Here is a 23,542-nt window from a genome sequence, read left to right on the forward strand (position 1 = left end):
ACGTAACCAGCACGCAAGGTCACGTTATAAATGCGTGAATGTCAATGATAGTACTGGTAGGGTGATAGACATGCTCTGTTTAAGATCATCTTTTTAGTTACCGCAGTTAATTGCTAAAGAGTGTACTTTGTGTGAATAGTAGACCTAGCTTCATTTCAGTTTGAAAAGTCGTATCTGCAGGTCAAGCAAAATGACGACAAAACGTTATATATTGTCATTATCAAGTGCAGAATTTAAAAATTTCATAGACTCCATTGATGTAGTTTTATCAGACTGTGATGGTGAGTGACTACTTAGTGCAAAATAATTTCTATAAAAAATTGTTGAAAATAAATATGCGTACTTTATGTTATTTTTATATTATATTTTTGATATTGGAGTATTTAATAATTGTAAGATAATAATAGACAAATACTTCAATGTACAATGTCATAAATGGTATTTTAATCTCAGTAAACCTTAGGCGTTCTATGGAAGGAAACCCAAGTAATAAAGAATTCACCTGAAACTGTAAATAAGTTTAAAGAATTAGGTAAAAAGTTTTTTTACATAACAAATAGTAATACTAAAACCAGGTCTGAATTTGTGGACAAGTGTAAAAATCTTAAGTATGATGCAACAATAGTAAGTAAAATATATGATGTAATGTTTTGGATTAAATAATATGCATTTATTGTTTAAAATGTTATTTTAAATTTTTCTTCAGGATGAAATAGTATGTTCTTCATTTTTGGCTGCTATGTATCTTAAGGAAAAAAGATTTAATAAAAAAGCATACGTAGTTGGGAGTGATGGTATTACCAAGGAATTGGAAGCTGAAGGTATCAAACATTTTGGTGTCGGAGTAAGTCTTTTTAAACAAAAGATATATAATTGTCTTCAATTCAGCTCAAATTAACAATATGAAATTTGTTTTGTTATTATAGCCAGATGTAATGGAAGGTGATGAAGTAGAAATGATAGAAAACTTTAAACCAGACCCAGAAGTTGGAGCAGTTATTGTAGGCTTTGATAAACACTTTAGTTTTCCTAAGCTTGTGAAAGCTGCCACTTATTTACGAGATCCAAATGTTCATTTTATAGGGACAAATTGTGATGTAGAAAGACCATCGCCAAATACTAATAAATTCCCAGGTTGCAAAATTATTTATTATGCTACACTATTAATATATTTATTTCAAATATTTTTTAAAATTTTGAAGTATAAATTTTAATTATATAGGAACTGGATGCTTCATAAAGATTATAGAAATGGCATCCAATAGATCAGCAGTGATGCTTGGAAAACCAGAATCATTTTTGAGCGAATATATTATAAAGAAATATGGTTTAAATCCTCAAAGAACACTTATGATTGGTGACAAGTAAATATTATTCATAGTCACAACATTATGCAGCAGTATTTTATTATTGGTATGTTTAAAACATAATTATTCTATTTCAGTTGTAATACTGACATTCTTCTTGGGAAACGTTGTGGGTTTAAAACTCTTCTTGTATTAACGGGTATTACAACACAAAATGACGTAGATGCCATGAACGCTTCTACTACAAGTTCTAAAGATTTGATAATTCCAGACTATTATGCAAATGAGTTAGGTGATGTACTAAAAATGATTGCATCATCTTGATAATTTGGTAATATATAATTATTTCATTCTCATTTATATTTTTTGGTCTTTCTAATTGTTTGGGTTACTAATATAATTATTTATTTATTATGACATATGCAAGAAATATTTTTCAATGTTCCTCCATATATATATATATATATATTTTTGTCTAATTAAAGATGTTTTATTATATAAAAATTGTTTAGTTACATGTACAATACATAATTGTTATTTAGCTAATATAGAAATTTGCATATAAAAATATACAGTGTTATAGTGTTATATGTAACATGTTCAATTTTAGCTAAAACAGTATCTTAAATAATATTAAAAATGATTAGTGTTCCAATTCAAATACAAAATGACAGTACAAATATGTAAAAATATGTAAAATTACTGTATTAATTTTGGGTATTTTTTATTAATATTACCTTTTGATAAATGTTCTTCAGAGAAACTGAAAGAAAAGATTTGCCAAAAAATTATATCTATATGATAGTCTGTGGTTACTGATAGAATTAGCATTTTGTATTTACTTGTATGCCTAAATATTTTTATAACATTTAAAACATTGCATGCCTGGTGCATACAGCGAGAATTAGGTAAAATATATGTATGGATCTATGTTTAACTCAGCAATGAAGTTATAGTTTACATATATTACATATATATGTTAAATTATATGTATGTGTGTATATAATAACAATAAATGTTAAAAGCATATATAATGTTTATGTTATATATTTTTTATGTATTATATATTTATTTTAAAGTACTTCTTAATATTATGGTTACTTTAAATAAGACATAAAAGAGTTTATTGATTTTATTAATTTCCGAACTTAGAAGCATCAATGGATCTTAAGCTTTTAATTTATATTTTTATATTTTTTGTATCAAAAAGTATTGCAATATTTGTTCATATTTTTTAAAAATCAATCTTATCAGAAAAATAATCTATATATAACAAATATTAACATCTAATATTTAATAATTATGTCGTTCAATATATGGAGTAAATCTCTTGTAATATGAGTAATAGACAATATCTCAGGGATTGATTCAGCATCTGAAAAAAGTTCATATAAATATATGTCTGTTTGACCTTATTTACAAGCTATAGCAAATTTTATGTTGTAATAATCAATAAAAGAAGTTATCAGAATAATTTAAATAAAAGAAATGTAAATTCCTGAACTGTAATATCCTGAAACAGTGTCATTCTCAACTAAAAATATTCTTGTTCATTATGAAGATTATAAAATATCTCAAATAGAAGGAGCACATTTTAAAAATAATACGGTTTAATGTGTTTTCGAAACTTGAAAAACATGAATTCGTAGACGATTGCTATCTTGTAGAGGCATTATGATAAAGAGAAATTAATACATACATATGTAGTATATACGTATAGTGCGTATTGCGATACTACATACTAGTCTCTCAATAAATATATTACAGAGGCTTATTGTAAAGTAAGTACGATATTAGCGAAAGTTGAAGTGATTGAATGTGCCAGAAATCTTTGTGATAAATTGGCAATAAAGTGATAAATAACGAAGATGGATAGGACACCTGTTGCTTTGTAAAAGGAAACACGTATGAGATTTCGTCAAACGATTATGTTTGCATATTTTGAATGTGCCGAAATGCATCATTCACCTTATGCTTAAAAATGAAAGTTATATAATTATATATATGTATACACATGTTTTATTATTGTATGCAGGATATTTGAAATTGAGATATATTATGGTCACAAATTTCAAGGTGCATGTAATAACGAAATTGGAAATTGGGAAGTACGAATATTTCTACTACAGGGAAATTTTTTATTTATTTCTTATTTCCTTCTTTTCCTGTTTTTATTTGTAACTTCTCTTTTATTTACTAGAAACAATATAGATTTTTAATGTCAGCATTAATAATACAACATGCGTGCTAATTGAATGGCGTGAATATTGTTCATTTTGAAAATTTTGGACAGCAGAATATGTTTATAAAAGCTAATACAACTGTAGTATAATAACAAACTTATCATCATTATGGCGTTTTGCATTTCATTATATCAGTCAAACGAGATTCATCGTGAATATGAATTGTTTGAGATAAATATTGCATAAAATATGATGAAAGATAAGAAAGTATTATATATAATTTGTTATCAGTAAAGAAATATTTGTTTTGTGTCAAAAAGGAAAAACAATTAACTGAAGCACATTCTATCAATAAAAAATACAAATTTCTTAAATATTAAGAAACAGAACAATTTAAAGAAGTATTTAAAAATATTTACAAAACATGAAACAGTAATACTATGATCTCGAAACTAAATAAACGATATTTTGTTGTTTTTTTTACAAATTTGTTATAAGAAATGAAAGAATTCTATTGTATTTGTATTATATTTCTCATTATTTAATAGTATTTTCATAGAGGACATGTATTATGTATACCTCACTATACTCCATATGTTGAAAAATACTATATATCTTTATTTTATTGTAGCAGGCTATATTGTATGTACATATTTTGTGTATATATGTTACAATAAATAACAACGGACTGTTTTTAAAATTGATTTTTATTGTCGCACCTAATACGCAATTACCATTGAATATTTCTATCATTTCACTCACTAAACGTTCCTCTAATGATTAAAATTTATTCCGTACGTTTCACCGATATTTTATTATTAGATCAGACTGGCACAATTTTTTTTCTGCAATTGATGCAACTTACATTTAAGTAGGAATTTCAAATAATTTTTATATATTTGTCCTAAACTTTATCGCATCATTTACATTTGAAATCTTTTTTTCACACATGCACGGAAGGTGAGAATTAATTTATTCTCTGAAACAGATTGAATGTTACAGATATCGCGACATTATAAAATTTCGTTTTATTAACAATTAAGAAGGAAGAAAAGTCGATAATTGAGAAAAAATAGGAAAAGGTTTTATCTTTTCATTGTTCACGTATTTTGTACAGTCTAACGAGGGAGGTATTAAAGCTAAATTTTCTTTTCAGTAGACTAACTTGAACACTGTGTTTTCGAGGAATGAAAACCATAAATACTAACTATAGTATGGCACGTTAACGGTCAAAAATATCAAACGACGATTTTAATTTGTTACCATTTATGACTGTTAGACAAAGGTCGAACCTATAATAATCAGTCGTTATCTGTAATGGAAATGATGAGTACAATTTAGTACTGTACCGGCTATCTCGTTCTAGCATGGTCATACAATCATTTGTTGACCCAATTGCTTGTTTCAAGAGTGGAGGAAGTAATTTCTGTGATTGTGATTGACAGAAATAGATTGGTGTTTTCCAATACATTTATCACTATTTAGAATGATTAATTGGTACGGATAAGGGATTTTTTATATCCGTGTTATATTCTTGTGCTATAATTTAACACTTAGGAGATTGAACATAATATTTCATATATATATATATATATCTCATTTTAACGCAGATAATTTTCCCATTTTTGTCAAGAATAATGAATAATGTTATTTGCCAACAAAAAATATGCTTATTAACCCTTAAACGGCTTGTAAGTCGTTAATTATAAAAAGATATTTTTACATCTGATTGTTATTGTAAAGAGATATTTCTACATATATCATTCTATATTGAATCGTGAACATAACGTTTATTGTCATAAAATAGTAATAATAATATACACTGTTTACTGTCTAATAATGATACTGTTTAAATTATAAATTCGTCTACTATATTTAAAGTGTTAAACACAAAAAACCTATTATAGTTCGTTTTTTAAGAGTTACGATATGAATCACTATTTAACAAGATATAAAATTTAAACAATAATTATTTCTTAAACCGATTTAAACAATATTTATCTCTTCAGTTTCTCCGCATACATTACAAACTCACATTTTAAGCTTTACTAAATATTTATATAGCGTTTCATAAAGTTTCCTAGTCTGGTCTCATATCTTCGTCCGTATTCTTGGTATTGATTATTTATCAGTAGCATCGTTCACAAGGTTAATCGTATTGAACAACTATTGCGAAGATTGCAGAATTTCGAATGAAATATGTATCATTGTACTAATTGTAAAGGAAATTGGAAAATGTCACAATTTTTTAATGTTTCGTATACAAACTTATAAAATATATCTTTTCAATATAGAAATTAGATCGTTTATATCCAAACATACATCTTCTTGCTGTTTCAGACTTTTAACAAAATTCTGCCATACTTATTAACATCTTTGTTATATTATCTAATTAATCACTTGTTAAGTCAAATATTAGAATCTCCTCTTGAAATATTCGCAATTCTTTTCGAAAAGATTCCAGGGTGAAATTTTACTTTGATCGCAAGCTAAGCAATAATTAAAACTTTTTTTAAACAATAGTTAGAAACTTCTCCTACAGAGAGTTAAAAATACAAATGCAAATGTCTCTAATACTCATAATATTCATGCATCCTTGTCCCTTTCTATTTAATACGATTGAACTTACGAACGATAACGTAATATTCGTTCATACGCTCGTCCATATCTCTCATTGTCCTCGTAAATCGCCCGCCGGCCAACAATTTTTATTAAGTGATCGCTTAAAGTAATATCGTAGATTGGTCGACATCTCCTTCTCCGTTGAGTAATCTCGTGGAGAACATTCGTACACTTGTTTTCCCTTGGTTGTCCCGTTTAGCGACCGATTTCACGTGCCGTTCGAATCCACGTTGTAGTAATTGATACGCTCGCTTCTCGACAGATACGCGCACCAGTAGAACACGTTGATAGCCAGGAAGAACACGGGGAACACGATGCGGCTGGCACGATCGATTTTCGATACGGAATTGTATCTAGGCGTTCTTCTGCGTCGCCTTCGACCGGATCCCTCTTTTCTGCTCGGAGGAGCTTGACGAGGGGGCGGGCTGCAGGTCACGCAGGACATCTGCCAGTGGCCCACTGTAGGATTTCTGCTGGGTTCTGGGATCGCTGATAACGGTATCACTTCGATCATACCGTCCTCATTCATCGTAAAATTTCGACTTGACTGCCCTCGTGCCGTTAGGTTTCCAGCGGTTCTTTTGTGCGATTGGAGTACCTGAAATAAGTAGCAGCAGATATTTATCGTGCGTTTCAATGCTTTCGCATACAATATATAGTCTAATAATGTTCCGACGGGATAGGTGAAATGATAAACGTCCCTTAAATTAAACGAGAATTAAAACGAAAAAAACGAGAGGCGCGGAGGAAAATATTGTCTCTCGAAATTCATCTGGAACTTGCAAATATTTTCGTTGGATTGTTTTTGTTGTTTTCTGCTAGTTTTATTGATCCAGAATATTCGAAGTAATATTTTATTTTATATTTATTATTTTTTATTGGTATTTATTGTTTTATTTCACCATCCATTCGTTACATGTGTCTGTGGATATGTTTTTTAGTCTACGCTGTTTCTGGTCGCATAATTGACGGATAAATGAAAGCTGTTTCCGGCTTGCAAGCTCGCATAGGAACCATATATTTGAGGTAGCATAAAAATAATATTAATACATTAACGACTATTGACGTAATATCGCGTCTCTCCAAGGCGAAAACATGTCCAAGTATAAGCTAGTCGTGCCAAGCTGATTATGAATATCTACAAGGAAAGAAGGATTTCTTGTGTTTAGTTTAATTAATAATAATAACCGATGTAAAGTACTTTAGACTTTGAAAACAATATATAACCATAATTGTCGAAACTTGTCATCTTGAAATTTCAGGATTTTCGTACAATTACTGGCTGTGAGTATGTTAAGATACAGTGTACGATATTTAAGACGACTTCTTAGTGTTCTTTTATGCTTCGATTCTGTTTTGTACATGGAAACGTTAAAAATGATCGAATTATCTTCGTTTCAATCGAATGACCGCACTTTTGGAAGTATATTTTCTCAAACCTTCTTTTATCCACCAAATGGAACTTATTCGATGAATTAACGCGTTGGTCATGCATGTAAATGTATTTCAAATCGAAGGTAATTTTATTTCGACGCGAATAACTTTTCTTTTCCTTCTATTAAGGCTTTTCATTGCAGTAACCTACATACAACTTTAGGAATCCAATTATTTCTTGGATTGGATTAAAGTAACTTTAAATCAACATTTATATTCCCTTTATACTTCATGTTCTTTACTGTTATATGGAGATCGAATGATATATACGTATACTCTTCCTCTTATGTAAATCAAAGTATCATGGTCCAGGTACTTTATTTTGTTTCTTTATATGCAATTCGTTTCCATAATGAAGAATATGATGACCTATTAAAGTCTTTTATTTTGTTGGTGCATTTATAATAAATTCAGTCTTTCCAAAAATATACGCAGCGTTAAGAAAAATAAGTTAAGTCTCTAAAGGTTTACATTCGCTAACAAAGGAAGTTTCTCATTTGACCCTCACCGATTTCAATAAAAGCTCTCATCTGTTTCTTTTTCACGAGTGTTGTACTACCCTACTGTAGAAAAAAAAAGAAGAGCGATAAATGCAAAACGTGTAAAACAAGTTTCTTTGTATCTTTCAATACTTGTGGATATTTCGTAACATAGATTTTGTTTATTAATGTTCGCTATCAAGTTTTCGTAGAAGCGTGTGTCTAATATTGGAGGAGATGTAAGAAAGCGTCTATGATGGATTATCACGCTGGCAGAGCGACGATTTCGATCTTTATAATCGGAACTCAGAAATCGGGTTTGCCGATTTCAATATGGAACAATGCCAAAATAACGGAGATTTGCATGATCTCTTATAAAGTATGAATATTGAACGATCTTGCACGTATTCGTGAAATATAAGCGAGAGATTTATCATTGTTATTGGAATTTGGGAGTATTTTTGTTCCATTTCCATTTTAAATACCGGTGATTTATCGTAGTCGCTACTTATTAATCAAAACTTTAACACTTGAATAATTGAATATAGGTTGTGCCAATCTCAATATCGATATCTGTTTTTTCTGATTTAGATATTGAAAGAACGCTACGCACAGAATAAGATTATTTTTATTCTCTGCGTAGAAGATAATATAATTTCTATACTTCCACGTCATAAATGTTCGTTATTATGAAATAATTAAATAACCGTAGAGGCAAATGGTTTAACACAAATTCGATGCAATTAAATTAATTTACAATGGACAAATTTGTGAAAACAGATTTAAATATGTTTGACGGGTGATAATGGTTATTATAAAAGTTGATAAACTGTTCGTTCGTTCGATCGTTTTCACTGAAGTAATAAAATATCAAATGCATGCAAATTACCGGTTCTTTCTGCAATTGTCGTGTATTCGCCTCCTCCTCGTCGCTGGAACTCTCACTTTCGCTTAAATCGGAGCTGAAATAACACTCGCCGGAACCGTACTTGGTGAAATAATGCACCACCGCGAATTGTATAATGGTGGCAAAAATGAAAGCGAACGAAAGGAAAACGAAGAAGTCCAGGGCAGTGGGGTAAGGAACTTTAGGCAAATCTGTCCGCGCCTCTAATCCCAGAAATGTCATCGTTAATACGGTTGTTATACCTTTAAACAAATATGAAAGGACTTTTATTTATATTTCATTCGATTGTCAAGTTATCAAAGAATATACGTATTCGGCTTCAAAATATCATTTTTAAAATGGCTCGAAACCAACGCAGTCGTTATTGTTTATATAATTGAGATAAAACAACGAATGTGTTACATCTGTCGCAGTGCTCTATCGATTATCCTCACAGTTTGTTTTATCATTCATTTGAACAACAGATATGTTGCAAACAATCGAAGTATGATTTTATCCAATTCCCAATGATAAAATGTTTTGGCAGATATGTTTTTTGTGAATTTAATAAAGAAAAATCTAATTATTAGAAGAAGACAGAAGAAAAACTATTATACATCGTTTAACAAATAAGATGAAGTCATTATATGATTTAATAAATAGGCGGATAGAAATTCCTTTTCCCGAATAAAATCAATATAAAACTGCCTGAAATTTCCAATCGACGTAACAAGTTAAATATCCGGTAAAAGTATCACTATAATTATATACTTCTGGTATTATTTCTACCACGCGATTAACCTTTGTTGTCATTTAAAAAATCTGATTTATTTTTATTTACTTGCTTCTAGCGTACGTGTATCTTTGAAACATGGCCTAGCTATGAACTTACCCAGTGATACACGATCTGCAGTGGCTTCTCGATTTAACCAGAAGGAGACCCAAGATAGGACCACGAGTAAAACACAGGGCCCGTATACTTGTATAAGAAAATTACCCATGTGCCTCTGCAGATGAAAATATACCAGCAGCATCGAATATTCCGCTGTAATCAGATAATATATTCAATACGTAACACAGAAAAATTTATTATTTATTTACTATTAGGTTGTCCGAAAAACTTCTTTCGTTTCATAAAGTGATAATAGATGAACAACAATTTCTGTTTTATATTATTTTATTGAATTAGGTGTGATCCATTTCGTTCTATTTCTATTATTATGTTAGTGCATAATTTAATAAACTAATATAAAACAAAAAACATTGTGCGTCTATTATCTCTTTATAAAACGAAAGAAACTTTTCGGACAACTTAATATATTTCTTTATTCATGAATTTATTTCAAGGTATACATAGCGCGTAATTAGCGATTACATGTTTACAAGATTAATGATACACGGTTACATGGAATTGAATATGTTTAACTGTTTAAAAAAGTCTCGAACGCGTTATGAATGCTTTGAGAAACATTCATGTTTAGACGTTCGTATCGGCTTTAATGTTGCAACTGTTTCTTTCAGGTGAAAATCTAGGGCAGTCCGATAAACTGTGCTGTATGGTTATAGGTGAGCCACAAGATTGGCATTCAGGAGATGATTGTTTTGTTAACAACTACTCGTGCGTAAGTCTGGAATGGTCGGTGCGAATGCGGGTGAGGGCGGCTTAGTTCTGATTAGTGCTGAGACGTTGGGTATCTCTTGCACGCTAGATCGTACTGTGCGAAGTTTTGTATGGGGATTGTTGAGCTATAAACAGTCCTAAAATTTTAGAAGCGGAAGTTAGGCCTGATTTTTCTTCACGGTAAATAAGTTTTGATGCCCTCTTGATTTCTATATGACTGGGAATCTATATCAATTTGATGCTATACTGTTTATTTCAATGATCCAATGGATTTCTAAATATTTATGACGCTACGTGTTAAGGCGTTTTCGATGGCTTGAGTTTCGCAGGATAAAGAAGAGAAGGAATAATCTGTGTGTAGAAGTAAAATCGTTTCTAACAAATATTTATTATATTACTCTTAATATTTCGTTACAATATAATGGTAAATATGTAGTACCTAATCTGTCCTCTGTTCCTTGTTATACTATAATCCACATTTGTAATCTATCTTTTTTTATGTTTCAAATGAAAAAAAGAGAAAGAGGATTACAATTTCACTCATAAAACTAATAAATCGAGTTAATTCAATATTCCACGATTCTTTTCGTTCGGTCCACCTTCGCCTATTGTTCGATATGTATATAATATTTATCTTCCACTCGTTTCAATTTTCATCTGTAGTTGAGTTCCACATCGAATATCAACAAGGTTCGACCGGAATCGAAATCAAACAGGGTCGCGATCATTAGTTTCTTCGGTTACGCACAAACCATATCCTAGCGTCCAACGTAGCAGCTAGTCGCTCTGTTTGCCTGCACTTTTTCCTCGATAACGAGTACAATGTACAAGGAACAAATGGCATCTGTTTCGATTTGTCCAACGCAAACAGAAATGATACCATGCATACACGTGAATGTTTGCGCCACGTTCACGGATCCTTAAAAAATTTTTACTACCCTATTGATGCAATCACAGTGACGACGCGACGATTGTTTGTGGAGTATTAATCGATGCTAATCCAATTAAAAGTGGAAGTCGTTGCGAGTTGGCGTCTCCCTTCTCGTTATCAGCCGATGGAAATACAAGAGGGACGAGAGTTTTCTGCAGGAGGATGCTGCAATTAGTCGTCGTTTCTTCCGTTGCCAACTTTCAACGTGGAACCTCTTTTCTTCATCCTTCTCCTGTTTCATCCCCTATCCTCTTCCATTGCTTCTCCTCCATCTTTTCCTTTTTCTTTACGTCGTCGTTTTCTCGCACCACTTGTCGGTCCGCTCGAATCCCACCCACTTCCGGGCTGATTCATTCGTACCTTCGATATTCCTATAGAATCCGTAAGCGTGGCCCGATAAAAGTTTCCAATCGAGATCCTTTGCAGTCGTTAAGAGACAATTCCTTCCTCTCGTTTCTCTAATTCGAACAAGCCTTAGCCACCGACATTCTTCGATGACTCTTATCGTGGCTATACGTTTCTCTTTCGATTATACTTCCGTCGTCTATCTTTTCCTTCCTCGGTTTGATCCTTGATACATCGTGTCGTTGATAAGGATTTTTCGCTGAAATCTATTCTTAAATGGAGTTTCCTTTTACGGGTTATCGCCTGGTGTACAAGTACGGTTCTTTAGGTAGACAATTCTGAAAATATTTTGAAAGATGAGAAAGGACAGGTCGAAGATGAATGTTGAAGTATTACGGATAGATTATTGTCTGGTATACGAGTATTATTATGTCGTATGAAGCGTGATTTCTGAGGGAGGCGACTTGGAAAATATTTTTAAAGATGAGGAAGGATAGATCGAAGGTGAAAGCTGAAAGTATTATGGGTAGGTTATTGTGTGGAATACAAATGGTTGTCGTGTTATACGAAGTGCGATTTTCGAGGGGGTCAATTTTGAAAGTATTTTTCAAAATGAGAATGGATAGATCGAAAGTTGAGGTATTAAAGATATTCAAACTACGAAACGGAGATTGTTCGACCGTTCGCGGAGAGATGTGTTCGCGATAGATAGCTACTTGCGCGTAGCTTCGGCTTCTAGCGGTGTTGGTGTTAGTGTGGTTATTGTTCCTTGCGTGCTGTGTATTTGGTGTTGACGTAGGTTCTGTGTTGTCCTGTTGCGTGTGGAAATTGTTGTGTGTCCTGTTACGAAGCGGCGGAAAAAGTTTACTTTGAAGTTGCTTTCTTACTAGACAGCCTTTGTAACTCGCTGGGTGATTTCCACCGCAATTGTAACATTTTACGTCGTTTATTTTTCCCGTGTGTGGGCAGTTCGCTGTTAGGTGCTTTTCTGCGCATTTGACATATGCCGGGTTCCTGTTGCAGTAATTTTTAGTGTGTCCATATTGTTGACACCTCATGCATTGTGGTATGTCTTTTTTGTGCCTGGGTGGCTCGACTGTGATTAGTGTGTTTAAGATTTTCTAATATCGAAAATTGCCTTGTTGTTATTTTTAGGTTCTAATTCTATTAAGAATAGCGGTAGTGGTTGCTTCGTATCGTACTTTGTAATATTGTTTATAGTTCTTGTTTGGTGGCCCATCTTTGCTAATTCGTCACTTAGTTTTTTTGTGTTAATTTTTGGGTGCAGTCCTTTTATAACTACTTTGTAGCTCCTTTCCGTTTTGAGCTGGTACGTGTGGTATATGGCATTTTTTCCCCTTAATTCTTTTATAACTTTTCTGTAATTTTCTGGTGTGTTTGTTTGGATTTTTACCTGTTCTAATTTTGTTTGTTTTATTGTGTAACTATCCTTTCCGACAATATTGTTAAGTTAATCAATAAGCGGGTCTATTATTTGCGCCTCAACAAATATTGGTGGAGGTTTTGTGATGTGTGTTGATTGGGTTGCGGTGTTGCTTGTTGGGTCGTTGTCTAATTCTTCTGTTAGCGAGCTGTAGGAGTTTCTTAGCGGTAATTCTTGCAGCCATCGCTGCTTTTCCATATCTAGGTTGCCTGTTATTTTTCTTTTTTTGTTATAGCTGGCTATCTTTCAGCTTTCGTCCTGTTGAGTTGTTACTTTGTTCTTTTCCATGTCAACTTCTATTGTGGCTGAGCAAGTCCTGTCCTTGGTTTGTTGGTTGACTTGTTTTTAATGTATCTGTTGTTTTGTGTATGTAGTATTGATTTTGTTTGTTTATAATTCTTATCGGTGGAATATTTTCCATAGTAGGTTTGCTAGTCTTCTTAATATAGGACACGGGTTTCCACCGTTTGGCTATAGGCGTAACCGTTCTTAGGTTTCTCTTCCCCACTTGCCGCACTTTCTCTGAAGCACTGTTTTACACGCCCGTTTAGCTCGGCTGCTCGGGCAGAACTGATTAACCCAGTAGCATCCGACTCATTACACAACGATCTGGTAATCACGGCTTAAATCAGCAGTTTAAACGATAAACAACAACCAATCTGTTGTCGCGCAGTGCTAGCATAAACTTCATAACTGAAAAACTGGCAAAATTACTCTGAACAAGGGAAATGTTCGGTCCCAATTGGAGCCCTCGAAACCTTAACGACGACCTCTAAACGCTACATTACGACCACGCTCACTTCCATTGACGGTACTTACGAATGCACATTGACGTTCTTCATTATCCCAGCCATATCGACCTTAATCCCAAATCAACCCATCGATCGCTCGACACTTAACATACCCAGGAATATCCGATTAGCCGATCCACGATTCCACTTACTAGCCCCGATCGATGTCTCATTGAGCGCGGGATCAACACTTGCGTCGATGTGTGTCGAACAAATCAATTTAACGCAGCCGGACAACCCCGAACTGCATCTGCAAAAAACGCGATTCGGATGGGTCATCGGGGGGACCCAAACTCCCACACCGCGACAAACATTTCACGCCTCCACGACGGCTCTACAAGCGGAGCTCGCGGGGTTTTGGGAAGTCGACGAAGGACCGCCGATTAAACATATTTCAGACGACAGACAATGCGAAGAACGCTTCCGACGTCTGGTGCACCAGCGAAGGAAGATACATCGTCGCCACCACGATGAATCACCACACCTCGAGGCAGAACCTTGGAAAAATACATTAGAAATAACAACCTCAATATATTATCCACAGGAAGACCGACATACTGGCCGACAGACCTGAGCAAAATACCTGACCTGCTAGACTTTGCAGTTGCAAAGGGACTAAACGCAAATAAACTAAACATAGCACCCAGCCTCGAGCTTACCTCTGACCATACGCCCATTATATTAGTACACCGCTATAATATTCTACCAAATGTCCTACTGGACAAATTGTAAAATTCAAAAAAAAAAAAAAAAAAAAAAACTGGGTTAATAGGTTCGGTCGTCATTGGAATCGTCGATTGTCGGCGTCACTGTTTATGTATTCGTCAATCGCTGGAGGATGGAGTTGGGGACGAGTTCGTTCGTGGTGTCTTCGATTTGTGGTTTGTTGGAGATTTCCGATGACGAGGTGATGAGGTGGGTGTCGAGGATCGACTGTTTGACGGAGGAGGCTCAGCTGGATGTTGCGGGACAAGCCCTTGCGTGGTGTTTGGCCCTATGTAGCATCGTGTGATGCCGTTGTCCGCACGTACGACATAATCCGACGTTACAATCTTGCACTGAATGTCCTTCCTTCAGGCAATTGATGCATAAGGATGCCCTTGTAACGTCCTTAAGGCGCTCGCTAATGGGTTTAGCCTTGAAGTTGTCACATTTCCAAATGGTGTGTGGTCCTTGGCAGATTGGACATGTCAACGGAGCCTGTGTCGCGGCATATGCGTGTCTTCGTCGCGCGCATTGATAGACCGAATTGGGTTGATCCGGTGATCCTCTTGTCGGCGAGATCTCGAAGGATGATATGGAGATAAGTGCCAAATTTTCGAGGAAGTCCAGTAAATGAGTATACCGAGGCACTTCCTTGTTAGGTAACGTAAGTTCCCATTGTTTAATGATATTTTCTGGTAATTTCGAACTGATGAGGCCGATAAGTATAGCGTTTCTATTGGTTTGTTCTCCTAAACTCTGTAATAAGAAGAGATTTTGGGTGGTCGAGCAGATTAAATGCCACAAGGCCGTTGGAGATTCTTCAGTTATTTTTGGATAATTAACGATTGCGTGGCTGTGGCGTAAAGCGATGTATCGTGGATGCTCGAACCTGTCCTTGAGAATGGCTATAGCGGTAATGTAATTTTTGTCGCTAAGGGGTAATCCATTCACGCAGTCCGCTGCTTCTCCCGTTAGGACGGACCGAAGGTATAGGAATTTGTGTACAGGCGTGAGGCGGTGGTCGTCGTCTATTGTCGAGCGAAAAAGCTGATAGAACCCATCCCATTCCTCAAATTTCCCGTCGAAGATGGGGAACTTCAGTTTCGGTAATGGAATTTCCGTTGCGGGAAAATCGCTGCCTTTGGCCGTCGACAGGGTTGATGATCGCTCGCCCTTTATGAGATTCCTTAATTGAGCGACCAGGGAAATGTAAGTTTTAAACCCTTCTTGTTCTTGCGTGTTGTCTTCTTCGTCGAGGTCGTATAATTTTTCCTGAACTAGTTGGAACCGTTTCCACTCGTCCTTGAGTACGTCTTCATATGTTTTCAAAAGACCAACGTCATGATTGTCGGATTGTTGGTAATCGTCGATGCCTTTCTTTATAAACTGGATGTTGTCGAGATGGTTATCGCGTTTTCGTCGCAGACAGTTGATTTTTGACGCGGTCGACATGCTTCGTGATGAAGGTATTTCGTTAACGAAGGTGACACTTGTGATGTTGTGAGACTGAAGTTGTTGGAACTCGTTGCACTGATAGTGATGGATTTGCGTGGTACTCTATGGTAGTGGGTATCACTGGTGTGTACACTTTTCACTTGATACGTAATCGGGCTCGAAGGACCAAAATGTTACGGATCAGAGAACAAGCAGAAAACTAACTAGAAACTCCTGTTCTGTAACGGAGGTATTTATACTGAACCGGGGATGGTCGCTGGTCGCCCCATCATAGGTTATTTACGAGTAGAAATCCCGGGAAAAATGGGAAAACCCACGTTTCCCCATTTTTGATTGGCTGGCCCTAAGGAATGTCTCCATTTAACCTCTATGTTGTAGCAATTGAGGGCTTTGAAGTTAAAGTAAAAGGGACAATATTTAATTTATGATCGTACCTTAGGATTATTGCAGTCTGATTTATGATGTTTGTACCGTTAGTGGCCGTCCCGACCGAGGGACGGAATTCAGCCAGTACCAGATAACGGGACGTAACAGAGATTTTTAAGAAAATTCGAATTTTACATAAAAAAAACTCAGCAGAACTCTCAATCGCTATCGATTTCATAATTTTATCGTATGGGCATGTAATACTTTCATTCGGATATCGAAAATTCTGTCACGTAGTGAACAGGTGAAATCTTCAATTTGTTTGCTCGAGTGCATCGAAATTTCATTTGTCGTTTTCTACTCCATTTTATAAGGTACATATATATCATACTTCGTTCGAGGATAAAGTATTTGATGATATCGTTCGATTTATTGTTTCTGTTTCATACCAGCGCTCAACTACGGAGGAAGACAACACTTGAAAACCAACTACACGCAACATATTCACTGCTGTTTAACATATACAGAAACTTATTTTCCTCATTTTTCTATTTATTACTCTTTTTCGTAGCTTCGTAAATTATATTTACAAACTAAAGCTGTAGGGAATTGTGAATATCATGTTGTTGATTTCATCTAACTATAATGGAAAAGTGCATATTTAATACGTCGTATTACTGGAGATCAAGATTTACTTTGCGATTTTTGCGTTTTTCTGCTTCCATGCATTTTGAGGGCGGATATTAGATTCGTAGTATAGTACACATAGCGGAGTGACCAACGAAGAGTCTATTTACAGAATGGCAAGAGTAATCAGATTATTTCTGATCTGAAAAATACGACAGGCTGGATTTATGATTGAAATTTTCTACTTCGAATCGTTCGATTATTCGTTTTGTATTATCGATTAGTTTTTTTATTAATTGATGCGTACTGACACCTGTATAGTCCATTTTTATTCCTTTTCTCTGGCTATTTTATAATTTAAGAATTGCAGTCAACTGTTATGAACGCTGGTCATTTATCTCGGTATGAATTGATTAATCGTGATACATTAAAATTTTTATGAGAAAGATTAAATTTTTGGATTGAAGCAGTCGAAAATCGTATAGTATTATCATACATTATGTTTCTCATAATAACAATACCTTTTATAATAATAGTGTCCTTTTTTGTAATTATATTACTAATATCTTTATTTGGTTTTTGCTTCGAGGTAACATTAAAGTGAAATTACAGTGCCACGATTTCTTTAGAACAATCGAAATTCATATTATAAAATAGTGTAAGAAAGTTGATTAAATGTACCGATTTAATATAATAAATTAATTACGACACGCGATACATGTATATAAATAAATAAAAAGTTCACTCGCCTGAAGAGAAGAAAATGTTAAGAAAAATTGTAAATTTGTATCGTTATAAACAGGTATGATGGTAGTATAAAAAAGCGCTGAAAGAGTCCAAAATAAAGAGCAAAGATGAAACAAAAGAAAAAAATAATAAAATAAAATGGCAAGTACGTGAAATAAATTCTCCTTTCTCTAGCGATTTCAGCAACTATTTTTTTCTTTTTTTTTTCTTAAATAAAGTTTCGAATAAAGTGCCGAAGAAGGAGGCACTGACTCACCGTGTGAAAGCGTCGCCGATGCAGAATAATTCGCAGTGGGATTGGCAACTAAATCGAATTGGGATAATTTCATGTCCTCGGCGATTGCTACTTGTCGGGCGCTGTTCCATTTGTAGATCACGTCCCGTTTCGTGTAACCGACTGCAATCAAGAGAATATTTCTTACTAGAACGTCGCGCTGGAGCTGTAAAAAAGTATCGAATTCGTTCGTCGTTGAAGTGTCACCTTTCGACGAAAAGCCTCCCGAGTGGCTACTATAAAATACGTATTCTTTGCTGATCTTAAATCTCTCTTATTTCTCGTGCGACACGTTCACGCAAAAACCGACAATTACGCGAACCTTCTTCAGATATGAGAGTATTCTATACTTTTAGTGCTTTTTACGTTTGACAAATATCCTCGGAAATTTCGAATTTCTTCCATAACTTGTTCCTTTTTCTTGAACGCCACTGGCAAGAATAATTTTGATAAAAGTCGTTGTAACTTACAAAATAATTATATAAACGCAAAGGTTTTGTATTGGCGTACAGCATAACCGTAATTAAATTTTTAGACAATGTCACATTTTTATGAATGTGATTAAAATACGAAACGTAGATAGAAAATTGTTTCACGTATTACGTATCACTGAGCCTATTACAGGTTTAGATATTTTACGCATCTTTGTAAATTATATTTACATTCTGCGTGTTTTTTCTATTTTCCTTGTAAATACACAAAGATCCACAGTCTACTAACGATTAAGATAAAAGAAACCAAGAGGGAGGTGAAAATTTATAACAAACGACGGATAGTAAAATTTCTTTTTAAGTTAAAAACGTACAGCTTCCAAATTGTAATGGACATCTCTGCGTATCCATCGGAAAATTCTCAAGATTCATCGGGCAACCAGCCTTGATCGTAAGTCTGAAATCAAACAGTTTATAGCATTAGAAAAAGAAAGAAAAAAGAAAATATACTCGATTATCACGAAAATCATTAATATTAGAATTTCATTAATGTTATCGCGTAATTGAAGGTCCGTTGAGAAAATTAATCTTTCGAACAAATAAATTTATACTATAAAACATAATAAATTTAATAAACTCAGATCTAATTAATTAGCATGTGTGATTAGCTAATTAATTAGTAAATGTTATAACAAATACAATATGCCGTGCCAATACTTTTTGCAGCCTCTGTATAGCGCTATAACATTCGGTATCGGTCGATTTTGTTCGCCGTACGTGGTGAACGTGATAATTGATAGGCGAACCTTCGAAATATGTGTTCAACTTACACGCGTTATTCGCCACGTGTTGCTTCGTGGTACTGCGGTCCGTCGAGCATTGGGCTATCTAATTCGCGTGTACAATGGGCATACGGACGAAATCTGGGACCGTGCTATTGGAAAATATTATTTAGCGTTGCTAGAACGAACGTTTTGGAGAGCAACGGACGATAAGGAACGAGCCACGGCTTAGCTATTGTTCTTTTAACGCGACGGACAGTTGGCGGCTACGAATTTTCATGAAATACGAAGCAATACGCGGAGTAATCTACCACTGGTGGATTTCTCTGGCTATTCATCTATTCCGTCTGTTTTAAGTTCTGTAGAATGACGTACGTGAAATATCGTTTCTTTAGAGTTTGCAATTTAACGGATTAGTAAGACTCGTTTTTACCTTCTCGTTAACTCGGAGGCGTATGAAATGCTTCTTTAGAGTTTGCAATTTGACAGAGTAGTGAGAATCGTTAAATATCGTATCGTCGGCTTGGAAGCAGATGAAACGGTCTTTTTACAGTTTGTAATTTGACGGGTTAATAGGAATCGTGAAATATTTTATTGTCGACTTAAAAGCACACATGAAATGTTTCTTTCTGTGTTTGCAATTTGATCATTGGATTAGGTAGTAAGATTCGTTAAAAGATCATTACGAGTTACATTAGTAATTGCGACATTAAACAATGTTTTTGACACGTCATGCATCTTCCATGTTCAGGTGTACAATGACGTCTAAAGACTTTATTTGATGATAAGTAATTTTTTATTATTAGTGAACATATTTTAATAACTATACATCAGCGAACGTATATCTTCACGTTTCAAAATTATTTCAAATTAATTAATTTCAATTAAGTTTATAATTATATGATCTCGTACTATACAGAATTTAAGAAACTTAAAGAAAAATAAATTTAACGCAACTATTTCCTACAAGATTCTATTGGGATTATAATTACTACAGCGAAGAAGATAGACGGGAGATCGTAATTGTTACAGCAAATGGCTGGAAAATAGATAAAACAGAAAGCTATTTACTACCTTTATTTTCTATCTTTAACAACGACTACGGTTTGCTCATTCTTTAACGAGTTTGATGTTGCGAAATCACGAAAATTTGCACACGTTCGTGCTTAGAGGTAAATATCGGAGATAGGTGGAAAATCAGCCAGACCAGTTTGACCGAGTTATCGCGCCAGATATCGAGGAAGTTAACCTACGAAATACGAGACGATCCGTGACTAATCGGATCCATCATCCTAACATTCTCGATCGGCCAATTTGTAATTCGAATGTGTTACATTCACCAGCGGCCAGATCACGGTCGGTATTAACTTCCAAATACGCTAAATGGGCTGTTTTCACTGTAGAATTTCGATTACTACGAAGTTTCTTTCTATCTGCGGAAATTTTTCATATTTCGTGCAAAGGTATTTTCAAGCGTGCATGAACATTTTCTCTTCTCCAAGTCTATTTTATCTTTCTATTGATAATAATAATGGGTCCCTTCTAACCGTTCGTGCTCTTTTGATTTCTGACCTACTCAAAATCGCATTGTACATCCAGTTCTATTTCACAGAAATTTCTAATTTCAAATTCTTTGTAACTTCTTCTATTATGAAGATTGATTTGTAATATAAAACAATTATAAATATAAATTTATATTGCATAAATATAAGTTATGTTACAAAATATTATATTATAATATATTTATATTATAAAAATGATATTACATAATAATTTATATTTACTTATAAGGTAAGTTATACTTTATAAAGGGAAATTTGACAAGCATAACGTCAGATTTATGAAAGCTCGCGTCTTGTGTTTGCAATTTGTGATTTGAAATTCAATGAACGAGATTCAGCCTGAAACTTTTAATTGATGGATGTTTTGTTGCAGAATTCTACTACCCATGGGTCGTTTATCGCGATGTCGTTCTACAACCGAGATTTGTGGAATTCCAAATGAACTACGATATGACTCACAAGCGTGTGATGATGCAGATTCTGATCACATAATTTCAAGTTTGTTGGCTGGTCGTGCTATTAAGGATATCTCTGGTGTCGACCACCAAGATGGATAGACCGGAAGTGATAAAGTACACATCCTGAGTTCTAATTAGAATTCAAGTAATATATATATATATATATATACGAATATATTGAATGTAATTACTGTTGGATTGTACGTACATGTACAAGTGTTTCTGAAGAAAATTGCTTTTAAAGAATGAGAATCGATTGCAATCATTCGACCTATTATTTTAATTCTAACTTATATCAATTGCTCCAATCCTTTTTCGGTATCCCGACAAAACAATACTAAATTGTAAATTGTAAGTTACGTTATTTTCATCTTTTACGCGTTTTTTTTTTTTTTTTTTACCATTTGACTCTCAATGAGCTAAATCGTAAACAGGTATTATACAGCACAGTATAGTGTATTTGTAGTTAACATTGCGAGGATTTTCCATTGTGTGAGAAGAGTGTTTCTTAATGCCACTTTTGTTACATTAAGTAGTCAAAATTCAGGCCGAGATGCGCTTTCTTTGCGCAATATCGGCGTTTTCACTGACCAACGATTGTCAATCTTACGTGCATCTATCGGCCTGTTTACCAGGAAGATATTTCTCACGTATCGAGTGTCAGTCACGTATCTGGTCTAGCCACGATTTTGATCGAGGATAGAGCACGTTCAAGCACGAAGATAGGTCTTGAGCAATTTGCTTTCGACAATTTTCGGCTACAATTCCGTCGTTTTCTAAGCACGTCTTATATACAAATCTCCGTCGTAGGTTTGATCGATTTTCTTCCAAACAATCGATCGATTTTCGACGAGAGAATTAATCCACCGTTGCCGTGGACGATTCGGCGACGTAACAATTCTCTCATTTTTGTGAATATTTTAAGAGGAAGAAGAAATTCGATCGGAGAAAAATAAAAAACAGAGAAAATATTTCTAAGTTGATTCAAAGTATGTAGATGTTTATCACGCTGAAAATAACACGTTGATAGGAACGAAATGTGTTCCAAGCAATCGATTAGTTATCTATGTTTATTTCTTAATTCTGTTTCTTAAGAAGACCCAATTAAGATAGTTTGAAACAAGACAGAAATTAAACGCAACAAGAGGAGATAGAAAATTCATTTCCTCTTCTTCATTTTACGGCAAGTCTGTCGAAACAGTATTTACGATATCGTTCCTGGAAACAACATAAGTTAATTAAGCTGTTAATTAAATTGGCATTGACGTATAGATTTCCTCGTTTAATCTTCAGGGTCCTCTGGCGCGATAATTTACTAATAATATCAGCGAATTGACAAGTTACAACTTGTACATTATAAACTTATTTTCGGTAATTTTACAAGTTGACGTTAACTGAATATCAGCAAATAATCATGAATATCGGTGAAATATTTAATCTAAAATATCCATTTTTAATTTATATCTTAATCATAAATATGTAAATCGATGAATATTTTACAGGTTAATTACTATACGAGTTTAATGTTTCCTAGGGAATAACAATAAAATTAAAGCAATTCAAAATATTTATCAAATAAAATAAATATTAAATATATTCTATTCATTTCTAAAGTTGAAAGGTCTAAGATTTTTTATTCCGGAGCAGTACTCCAATTTAGCCATGGAGAAATGTAGCAATATGTTGATTTTATGTTTCACATCGTCGATCGAGATGTAACGTCATACTTAGACCGCGGATTTCTATACATCTATTGAAAATTCGGAGAATGTACATGACGTGCAAAAATATATAAAATATCCAAGTGTTACGCCGGGCCTCTCTGCCTGGCTCAGGTCACACACCGCGGGGCAGACGGACACCAGATGTCCGCTTTTCCGTACGGCGTACTCTCAATATCCTTAAGCACCCGTCATAAACCCGAGTCACTTGCTTGCTAAGGTCCTTCAAAACAAACATCTGTGTCCGAAGAATTTCTAAAGACTATTGTCTACTACGGCGGGACAAGGGAAAGTTAGTTTTCTCACGTGCGCTGCAACTTTCCTTCCACTAACCACTTTCTCTCGAGGGCGGTTAAGACCCTTCGGTTAAC

At 34.3% G+C, this 23,542-nt stretch overlaps 2 protein-coding genes across 4 annotated transcripts in view; one reads left to right on the forward strand and one right to left on the reverse strand.

Annotated features, from left to right (window-relative positions):
* On the forward strand, window positions 1–2,341 carry LOC117162169 (glycerol-3-phosphate phosphatase). The gene is made up of 6 exons (XM_033344045.2): window positions 1–281; window positions 464–624; window positions 707–844; window positions 927–1,134; window positions 1,223–1,364; window positions 1,445–2,341. Exons 1-6 carry the CDS (start codon window positions 191–193, stop codon window positions 1,629–1,631), a joined length of 927 nt encoding a protein of 308 aa, XP_033199936.1. The 5' UTR covers window positions 1–190; the 3' UTR covers window positions 1,632–2,341.
* Window positions 2,342–4,088: 1,747 nt separating this feature from the next.
* Window positions 4,089–23,542, reverse strand: part of Grd (GABA-gated ion channel) — a 95,169-nt gene continuing 75,715 nt past the window's right edge. For all 3 annotated transcript variants that reach the window (XM_076627702.1, XM_076627704.1, XM_076627703.1), the window contains 5 exons: window positions 19,023–19,105; window positions 18,200–18,340; window positions 9,804–9,956; window positions 8,915–9,174; window positions 4,089–6,710 (listed from right to left, as the gene is read on the reverse strand). In XM_076627702.1, coding sequence (XP_076483817.1) covers window positions 6,321–6,710; window positions 8,915–9,174; window positions 9,804–9,956; window positions 18,200–18,340; window positions 19,023–19,105 — 1,027 coding nt within the window. In that variant the 3' untranslated portion in view covers window positions 4,089–6,320. The remainder of the gene's footprint in view (window positions 6,711–8,914; window positions 9,175–9,803; window positions 9,957–18,199; window positions 18,341–19,022; window positions 19,106–23,542) is intronic.

Source organism: Bombus vancouverensis, chromosome 2 (assembly GCF_051014615.1).
Source record: "Bombus vancouverensis nearcticus chromosome 2, iyBomVanc1_principal, whole genome shotgun sequence".
Classification (NCBI taxonomy): Eukaryota; Metazoa; Arthropoda; class Insecta; order Hymenoptera; family Apidae; genus Bombus; species Bombus vancouverensis.

Excerpts from the sequence above, each read along its gene's own strand:
- LOC117162169 (XM_033344045.2), top strand. The coding sequence starts at position 191 with ATGACGACAAAACGTTATATATTGTCATTATCAAGTGCAGAATTTAAA. Across the intron at positions 625-706 it reads TTAAGTATGATGCAACAATA|GATGAAATAGTATGTTCTTC; the intron begins GTAAGTAAAATA and ends ATTTTTCTTCAG. Across the intron at positions 845-926 it reads TCAAACATTTTGGTGTCGGA|CCAGATGTAATGGAAGGTGA; the intron begins GTAAGTCTTTTT and ends TTGTTATTATAG.